The sequence below is a fragment of the Callospermophilus lateralis genome, chromosome 18, assembly GCF_048772815.1.
Source record: "Callospermophilus lateralis isolate mCalLat2 chromosome 18, mCalLat2.hap1, whole genome shotgun sequence".
Taxonomy (NCBI): Eukaryota; Metazoa; Chordata; class Mammalia; order Rodentia; family Sciuridae; genus Callospermophilus; species Callospermophilus lateralis.
Genome location: NC_135322.1, coordinates 48262595 through 48272876, shown reverse-complemented (window position 1 = coordinate 48272876; position 10282 = coordinate 48262595). Strand labels below are relative to the sequence as shown.

Sequence of the window (10282 nt, the reverse complement as noted above, 5' to 3'; positions counted from 1 at the left end):
GGCATTTTTTTTATAGCAGCAGAAAATGGACTATATATCATAGTAGGGAGAATGAAGTGGGCCCAAACTAAGGGTAGAAAAGTAGAGAAGGAGAGAAGAAGGATTCAAGGGGTGTCAGGAATAGAATTAAGGGAGTTTGGTTGGCACGTTCTTCAATAGATATTTAGGAAAAAAAATGAGTGAATGAATAAGTGAGAAAGTGTGCCTGAGCTGGTGTACCGATGAAATCACCAATAAATTGATCATTTATAAAGTAAGCTAGACCCGATTAAATCTCTCTCCATTTTTAAAAAGTTTTTGTTGGCAATTTTTAAAATTAAAATCATACAGGAACATTCAGTTTTGGAGTATGATTCTCTGATATTGATAAATGTATAAACTTGTATAACCACAACTACAATTAAGATATGAAATAGTTCCATCACCCCAAAATTGTCTTATGCATTTTTTTGGTCAAATTCTCTGTCTTCCCCCAACACCTGGAAATCCTGATCTGTTCTCTGTTGCTAGTTTTGCATTTTTAGAATGTTGTATGAATGCATTCACACTATATGTAGTCTTTTGAGTCTACTGTCCTTCACATAGCAAAATGCATTTGAGATTCACCTAAATTCTTGTATCAGTGTTTTCTTCTTTTTTATTGTTCAATAGTATTTCATTATGTGGTTTTGCCAAAGTTGGTCTGTGCATTTGTATTTTCCATTTGGACTCTATAATAAAATGCCATGGAGTAGGAAGCTTATAAACAGTAGGAATTTATTTCTCATGGACATAGGGGCAGGTAATCCAAGGTCAAGGTGCTAGCAGATTTGGTGTCTGATGAGGGCTCACTTCCTGGTTTATAGATGGCACCTTCTAGCTGTGTCCTCATGTTATGGAAGAGGATCCTCCGGTCTCTTTTAGAAGGCACCAATCGCACTCATGAGGACTCTGCCCTTATGACTTAATTACCTCCCCAAATCCCCACCTCCAAACACCCTCATGTTGGGTTTCAGGTTTCAGCATGCAAATTTCAGGGGACAGGGACATTCAGACCATAGCACCTTTTCTCAGCTGAGAAATATTTGAGTTATTTCTAGTTTTTGTGTTATAAATTCAGCTGATATAAACATATGAATTCAGATTTATGTAATTTTGGGGGGTACTTTACCGCTGAGCTACATCTGCAGTCCTTTTATTTTTTATTTTGAGACGGGATCTCACGAAGTTGCTGAGGCTGGTCTTACTTTAACTTGTGATCGACCTGCCTCAGCCTCCTGTGTTGCTGGGATAACAGGTGTGCACCTCTGTGCCTGACTCAGGTTTATGTGCTAAAGAGGTCATTTCGCTTGAATATTCATTCGGATTGCTGGGTCATGTGGTTAAGTGTCTAACATTATAAGAAACTTCCAAAGTGTTTTCTAAACTGTTTCTAAATTTCCAAACTGTACCATTTTGTATTCCTCAACAACACATGAGAGTTCTAGTTGCTCTGTATCCTCAGCAACACTTACCAGTATTTTCCCCCATTCTAACAGGTATGTACTAGTAGCTTATTGTGGTTTTTTTTGAAAAATATTTTTAAGTTGTCAATGGATTTTATTTTATTTATTTTTATGTGGTGTTGAGAATTGAACCCAGTGCCTCCCACCTGCTAGGCAAGCGCTCAACCACTGAGCCACAACCTTAGCCTTCATTGTGGATTTAATGTACATTCCTCAATGACTAATGATGCTGAGCATCTTCTCCTGTGCTTATTTACCATCCATATATATTTTTGGGTGAAGTGTCTCTTTATATCTTTTGCCCATTTTAAAATTGGATTGCTCATTTTCTTATTTGGAGAATTCTTGGAGAATCCTTTATATATTCTGGATGTACTTTGTCAGTATGTGACCCATGGTAGCTTATCTTTTGATTCTCTTAATAGTGTCTTTCATAGAGTAAATATTTTTAGTTTTAATGAAATCCCATTTACCATTTCTGCCTCACCTCAGGTCATGAAGACCTTGCCTGTTTCCTTCTAGCCATTTTAAGGTTTATATGCTTTACATTTAGGTCTATGACTCTTTTACAATTAATTTGTCAAAATCCAGTTGATCACATATGTGTGGATCTAATTCTGAACTCTCTGTTATGTTCCATGTAGATACATAGATAGGTATACATGAGAATTATCTACACACACACACACACACACACACACACACACTCTGCCAATACTATGCTGGCTTAATGGCCATAGCTTTTTATAAAATCTTGGAACCAGATGGTTTGAATCCTTCCCCACCCCCCTCCTCCTCCTCTTCTTTTAAGGTTGTTTGGCTGTTTTAGGTTCTTTGGATTTCCATATGGATGGATGTTAGAATCAACTTTTCTGTCTGTCTATCTTTCTTTCTATAAAAGGCCTGTTAGACTCAACGCAATCACAATCAATGTTCATGTTGAGTCTATAGATCAACTTGGACAGAATTTACATTTTAATAATTTTTGAGTCTTCAATCATGAACATGGTATATCTCTATTGATGTATGTCTTCTCCAACATTTTCAACGGTATTTTGTGCTTTTCACATACAGATCCTGCACATATTTTCTTAGTTTATAAAACTCAGAAATATCACCTCATGAACTTGCACCTCTCTAGTCTTAACACTTCATCTCCTGACTTGTCACCAAAAATATGTCTTCCTTGGTGAGTCTTTTCTTACTGTAGAATGCTCACTGCAAAGGGAAATTATAACTCTTGCAAAGGACAACCGATTTCATGGGGTTGATGAGAGTGTTTTTGGAGAATTACTGTAATCCACACAGCCGGTGATAAAGGAAAGTCCAGATGAGTTGGGCGAATTAACAACAAAGAGAAATTCGACAAAGAAGATGACAAAAAGTGACTTTAAGGGAGAAAACTTTGATCATCAAAGGATTATGAGATATCTTTGGGAAAACTAATGAGCCTGAAATATTTGTACAGAATTGCTCTGTGTAAATCAAAGATATAATATAAGGAAGCTACATATATACATTTTCCTCTGTATTTTTTGCTGGGAAAATATCATTTTCTAACTTTAGTTAGAAATGGTTGTAGTTAAAGCCTAAATTCTCTTAAATAAAATATGAAAAAATTTTCCATAATTTTTATTTTCATTTCATCCTTCTCTCCCTCCCTTTCTTTCCTGTTAACACTGAATGATTGCTATGTTCCATATTTGATATCTCTTCTCTTTTTCAAGATTTATTTCCTTTAAATTTCACAAAACCTCTGAGAGTGGGCATTGTATTACCTTGTTTTATTTAAGGGTAAGGAAACCAGGGCTCAGAGAAGTTAAGAAATGTGACTCTGTAAGTGGCAGGTTCTGACTCCTGTAGGGTTACCAGCTTCTAGAGCTCTGGCTCACAACTGCCCCATAACCTGGCCTGGGACTGAGAGATTTTCCAGCACTCAGGATTTTAGCTAAACCCAGGAAAGTCCTGTGTAAGCCAGGCTGGGTTTGCCACCTTACAGAACTATCCCAGTAAGGCCCAGAGAATGGTGTCTGCAGTGTTCTGCTATAGATGGCTTTTCCTTGCTCAAGTCCTGCCTGATGCATGCTGATGTTTCCCTTCAGCACTGTTGTCACCAAGTTATGGGTGTTGGTCAGCAAGTGCACCAGATCACTTTGCCAGCTTCCCTGTGCTCTGCAAAATGTTGGCTGCATCATGTGGTACTCCAGGCAGGGCTCTACTAGTTCCTGCTCACTGCCCTGTGCCTATAGCTCTCTCTCTACTCAGCCAGGAAAAGTGTTCTCTGGTTCTTTGAGTTCAGAAGTAGAGTTTGGTTTGCTTGGTAGATTCAGTTCCTGCCCCCTTGCTCAGCACAGCTCCCGTGTAACATCATTGAACATCCTCCCAGCAACCATCGCTCAGGAACATCATAAGTAAACTGCACATCCTATACTCTAAGCTATAAAAGCACACTGCAAAGTCCTGCAAGTCTCTGAGTGTTGGTGGATTCCCAAATTTTCCAGACATCCCAAATGACCTCTGATGAGCTGAAAGAAATTGGTCCTAGCTGTTTCTCTTATGGCCTTGAGACAGAGGAACATTAGGAATTTCTATGCATTGCAGAATCTGTGGGGGTCATCTGCCTGGAAACCAGCTTTCCCTGATCCCATAGATCCAGAAAAATGAGTGGAAATTTTGAGGTTAAAGAACTCTAAAGGGGACTGGGCACTGTGGCGCTTGCCTGAAATCCTAGTGACTTGGGAAGCTGAGGCAGGAGGATTGTGAGTTCGAGGGCTTACTCAGCAACTTAACTAGGTCTTGTCTCAAAAACCAACCAACCAACCCCCTAAAATCCGAAGGCCAAGAGATTTTGATCCTACAGACTAAGTTCTCTAAGTTCTAAATTCTCTCCAACAACAGTTTTTCTGTTGTTTTTCCAAAGTAACAACTTCATAAACAATTTAGTTAACTTAATAAAGGCTTTGTTACATTATTAGTGAACTCAAAACATTTTATGACAAAACTTTCAATATTAAAAATGTAAACTAGGGACAAACTTTGCTTATCAATTCACTGTTTTTCACTTGCAAGCATACTTAAAATGAATGTGTTTTAGTCAGCTTTTTCACTACTGTGACTAAAACCTGATAACTTTAAGGAGCAAAAATTTATTTGGGGACTCATGGTTTCAGAGGTCTCAGTCCATAGCCATCCAGCTCCATTTCTTGGGGCTCAAGGTGAGGCAGAAGTTCCTGGTAGAAGAGTGCGGTGGAGGGAAGCAGCTCACATGAGATTAGGAGAGAGGGGGTAGGGGTGGGGGACTTCACATATCAGATACAAAATACATATTTAAAAGGCACACCCATAATGACCCTCCTCCTTCAGCCACACCCTACCTGCCTTCAGTACCACACCCCACCATCCAGTTAATCCCTTCAGGTGATTAATTCACTGATTAGGTTAATGCTCCCATGACCCAATCATTTCTCCTTCTTACATTGTTTCACACATGAGCTCTTGGGGGACACCTCACATACAAACCGTAACATGATGTTAAAATAACTTCTCTGATCATAAAATTACATGCGGATTATAGAAAACTTGGAAATGCAAATAAGAAGGAAAAGAAAAATTATTCACAATTCCATATCCTAGAGGTACATATCTACTAGAAAAAGAAAATTGTTGGGATCTGACTGTAAATAATGTATTAGGTTTTGCTTCACTTTTTTTTTTTTTTTTTTTTTTTGCTTTACCTTGAATTCAGTTCAAGGTGATCATGTCACATGATGTTTAATGGCTGCCCAGCACTGTTTTATGACTTTGCCATAATTTACCTAACTAATCTTTTATTGTGGGACATTAACATTGTTTCCAGTTTTTTGCTTTGTGAGTAATACTGAACTTAGCATAGAGGCAGATACATCCGTGCTAGCCTCTGAGGCTAATCCTTAGAAGGGGGATTGCTGGGCAGCCTGGAATTGGGTTGTGAGGATCAGAAATTCAATGGGTCACCTCTAGGACAGTGGGATTTAACATAAGGATTCTTGATCTGGGAGGTTCCTAGAACTGAGACAGGTAGGGACTTCAGCTGTTTCTAGCCCAGAGTCGACCCTCCAGGACCGGCTTGGGACACCCCAGAGGGGCAGAACAGCAGAGTTGGATGTGGACCCCGAGGCAGGGGCCCCTGGGGCGGGGAGGGCTGATGGGGGTGGGCTGATGGGGGTGGGCTGGGACTATCACAAGCCCAAGGTCCCAGCGTCCTGGGCCCGTTACTCCTGTGACTTGAAATTCTCCGTGTTAGCTGCAGGAGACCTCAGTACCCCATCCTCTGGAGAGGGATGGGTGACTAGGTCCTGCCTGTCTCTCCCCAGTTAGAACCTGGCACCAAGGAGGAGCAGAACCGGAGCCTAGGCGGGTTGGGCGGTTGGACTCCGCGGCCACCTCTCTGATCCGAGTTGTCTGTCAATGTCCAGGACCCCTAGAGCCTGCAGTCTGTCAAGATGTCCCGGCATAACCCTAACGGCATAACGCAGCTGCGGGAGGAGTAGGAGGTGACTCTGGAGCGGAAGGGGAGGGTTGGTGATGTGGTTCAGGGTTGAGCATTTGTGGACACAGCTCGCCCCCTAGTGGTCATTTCCCCATGATAAGTGCGCCGTGTGCGGAGGGTGAATACTGGTCCAGCCTCCAGCTCCCAGGTCTGGGGAAGCCAGGAGGCCAGATCCAGCCCCAACTCGACTCTAACTTACTGGGTGGGTCTGGCCACATCACACCCATCTCTGGGTCTCATTTTGGTCATCTGTGAAATAGAAAAAGTACTGTCTGCCTTATAGATTTGGCCTGGGGAGGGGAAGGATTCTAGCTGCCATTCCTCTTTGTCCATTGTGATCAGCCTGGGAACCCCGGCATGGTTTGAGCATGCATGTGCTGAAGATCCTAGAGAGCACTGGGTTTGGGCTCTGCCATGGTGCTGGCTAAAGCCTCCAGACTCAGGGTGGGCCCTCAGCCTCCATGAGGATCTCTCCTCCTGCCTCTGGCGAAACAGGAGCCAAACAGAGGAGACGGATGGAGTGGCCAAGAACTCAGAGCCAGGCCCCACGGGAGGGTTGGAAATGACAGGCACTGTCTCATTCGGAGGTGACTTAGGGCCTGGGCGCTTCTGATTTGAAGTTCATTTGATGCAAACAGCCTTTTCTCTTTGGGCATTTGTTGAAAACAATCAGTACTGACTGCTTAACAAGATGGCTGTGTCAGTCAGGGATAGCAGCTGGGCGAACAAGGAGCTGACCAAAAAATTTAAAAGGAAAAGTTGAGGAATGAGCTGTCCATGGAGGGTTTTGAAAACTTTGGCATATTCTTAGGACTCTAGAAGTCCATATATGTGTAAGACTGTGTGTGTGCTAAGGAAAGGCCCTGCCCTATTTGCCAATTGCAAGTGGTTTTGCAGCCCCGGGTACCCGAGGCCTTGCCTTCAGTGTAGACTGTGAGCAGGAGGGCTGGGGTGTGCATAGGGGGTAGGGGAGGGTGGTGGGCAGAGGAGGCTGGACTCAGTGTCCCTTGTTATTTTCTGTGCAATCCATTTTGCAAACCCACTAGGTTCCTTTGATGATGGCGGTGGCAATTGTATGTGTACCCGTGTATATGTATGTGTGCAAGTGTTCATATACGTGTGTGCACACATGTGTATTTGTTTCACATGAGCTCTCCCAGCTTTAGAAATAGAAGAAATTCAAGATTTTTCTTTATTTAGGTATAAAAAAAATACAGTACGTTTCATTCACCAGTGTGGCCAATATATAGTCATTATCTGTAGAGCAATTACTACAATTACAGAAGATAGAAGGTTACAAGAATTGTTTATTCAACTAAAAATCCTGAATTAAAATTGTTAACCTAAATAGCGACCTGCTTATTATGCAAAAACCCTATTCTATATGTTTGTGAGGGCTACGAACTTGTAAGTATTATTAGTAAAATAATCATGAAAAATTAATCATTGGTTTAAAAAGACGTCAGTGTTACCTACAGTGCCTGGCAGTGAGGGGACTTACAAGGGAAGGCGGCTTGATCTGTGATGAAGGGTGAGCTGGAGAGCTTGTGTCCTCCCTTGTCCCTCTCCTCATCTGAACGCCACTTCCACAAGGCATGTTTGCAGTGAAAAGTTCCACACGCAGCTTAAAGTGGGCAATGCTCAGGTGCTGCCAAGCTCGGGCAGGGCAGGGGCCTCGCCTTCCGCAGGGTGTGCCTGGGGGTCAGTTCCCTGAGATGTGGCAACCACGAAGCGTAAAGGCAAACGGCACGGCTCTGTCATGCACTCACATTTGGGTTTGGACATTGGCCAGACTTGTTGAGGGCCCCACGTCTTGGTTGCCTCGAAATCAAGAGATAAGTAGATGGAGAAAATAAAGGGGGAACTCGAGTGACCTGTTGAGGCAGTGACAGGGAGAGCTCGTAGGCTCCAGAAACATCTGCCCCCTCACAGGCAAGCCTGGGTGGGTGTGGATGAGTGTCAAGTTGGGGTGTCACCTACACCAGATGCCCTCCGGAGATGGTAGGTAAATGGAGGTGGCCCTCACCCTATGATCTGTCAATCTTAGTCTTCACTGTCTCTCCAGGATGAATTCACAGTTGCTTCAGGTTCAACAAGCCACTTCCCTGAATTTGGCTGACCGGGTCAATGCTCTGTACAGCACAGTTACTGGAGTGGCAGGCCAGTGAGGTCACCTCAACCCAAGGTCAGGAGCTGCCAGGTGGCCTCTTCTTTCCTCTTGTCAGGCCTGGGGAGGGGCTGGGGAATGGTGGGGCACAGCAGGCAGGCTGTGAGGGCAGGCATGATGGACAGGCTTAGTCTCCTTTGGAACAGGGCTGCAGAGAGTCTTATCCCACAGGTCATGCCATCCAGCCCTGTCGCCAGGCAGACATTCACCAGGATCTCACCAGCCCACTTCCTCAGGGACCTCTGGGGAAGACCTCCCAGCTATTGAGCATGATATGCTTTGCTTGGCAGCTTTGAAGAGCCAGAATAAGTCTTTGGGTTAGATATGTGGTCTGGGGGCCAAGCCCAGAACACTGACTTTCCCAGCATTTGGGGGTAGCCATCACTGAAATATGCTCCTAGATATTTCAGAGACCTGGAGTTTGCTACCCTGGGGATGGTGAGGTCTTTGGTGCCCACCAGAGAGGGTGCTGGACTGGAAAGTCAGTGCCACCCTTGGAAGGCTTGGTGCCTGGTGTCTGAATGGCCTGGGCTGCAGTGGGTTCGGGTCCCCAGGACCAGAGGGCTATAACCTCTAATACACCAGCTCCTCCCGGGGGTCGGAGCCGTACAGCTCCGCCAGCATCTTGAACCTGGGACCCCAGTCATTGAGGAAGTCGTAATCAATATCTGAGTCAGAGGAATCAGTGCCCAGGGAGCTGAGCGACTCGGCGATGGACTCGGAGCCCTCATAGCCATAGATGTGCAGCGTGTCGTAGGGGGGCCCGCCGCCATCCTGGTCCGCCTCGTCCTTCTTCACCTCGATCATGGTGGCCATCTCCCCAGGCCCGCCGTGTCCCCCGGGAGCCAGCCGCGGTGGCTTCTGCACCTGGGTGTAGACGGCGGGCTGGGCGTCCAGCGCGGGCCGTGGGGGCTTGGTCCCGCCGTGGCGCACCGAGTTCAGCACTGACACGTCATAGCTGGTGGTGTCCATCTCGCCGCCACCCTCTTCGTCGTAAGTGACCAGCTGCTCGTGGATCTCTGGCACGCTCTTACCGTGAGCGCGGGCCTGCTTCCGGAGCCGCCTCCGCAGGAAGATGAGCAGGGTGATCACTGCCAGCCAGCAAGAGCGAAGGGCCGTCAGACCAGATCCCGCGCCCGGTGTCCCCACCTCACTCACCTGCTCCTCCCTGCCTCGCTGCAGATTCCAAGGCCAGCCCAGACTCCCAGGGATACCTCCAGGGCTGGGCCAATGTAGGTTTGGATGGGTCCAGGCACCAGGGGGGTCCGCCCCACCCCATGGGATAGTCATCGTCCTCCCCCATGCTCTTGACAGGGTGGTGGGTGGTGTGGTGCGAGCAGAGTAGGAAGCCTGTTCATTCTTTTCTGCTTGTCTCCGTCCTTTTTTACCTGCATCCTCATTTCCTATTTCTTCATACCTGGGTGGCAAATATTTCCATGTCATCTCCAAAAGGCCAGGAGGTTGGGACAGGAGTGGGGAAAGGGGTTGGAATTTTGAATTCTGAGTCATTATTTTGTTGAGCCTGTGATGATGATGATAATGGATAATGGTGGTGCTGGCGGACGTGATACTCATTGCACAGCAGCCACCACTCTATGGAGCACCTACTGTATACATGCTTGGGACTATATTGGGCACGTTCTCATAGGATCTCACTATTTCTATTTTATAGTTTTTCTATTTTATAGCTATTTCTATTTTATAGTCAAGAAAACTGATCTCATGGAGGCTAAGCGACTCACCTAAAGTCCTGTGGATGTCCACCCTGGTGGAAACTCTGAGGGGTGTGACCTTATCAGTGTCTAAGATCCCTGAGAAGGGGGTGGACCATGTAATACAGAGAGTTCCTAAAATTAGGCTCAGGTCATCACCCTGGGCTCTGTCCTGCTCCCCTTGAGTTACTTCACAAGCTCTTCTATACATAAGGGAAGTTGGATGCCCTGGGAGACATCTCCCGGAGTCTCAGTTTTCTTGTCTGTAAAATGGAAATGATAATTTTTTTTTCTGCTCTGCTTATATTTGGGGAGGGTGGTTATGAGGCTGAATGCAATTTTATAGGTGGTGGCAATGCCATTTTGTTCTTATTAGTAAGCATTATTTGAG

At 45.2% G+C, this 10282-nt stretch overlaps 1 protein-coding gene across 5 annotated transcripts in view; it reads right to left on the bottom strand.

Annotated features, from left to right (window-relative positions):
- Positions 1–7173: 7173 nt before the first annotated feature.
- The window catches only part of Cdh5 (cadherin 5), a 36080-nt gene continuing 32971 nt past the window's right edge, over positions 7174–10282 (bottom strand). For all 5 annotated transcript variants that reach the window (XM_076839539.2, XM_076839540.2, XM_076839541.2 and 2 more), the window contains one exon: positions 7174–9270. In XM_076839539.2, the coding sequence (XP_076695654.1) occupies positions 8753–9270 (518 nt within the window). In that variant the 3' untranslated portion in view covers positions 7174–8752. The remainder of the gene's footprint in view (positions 9271–10282) is intronic.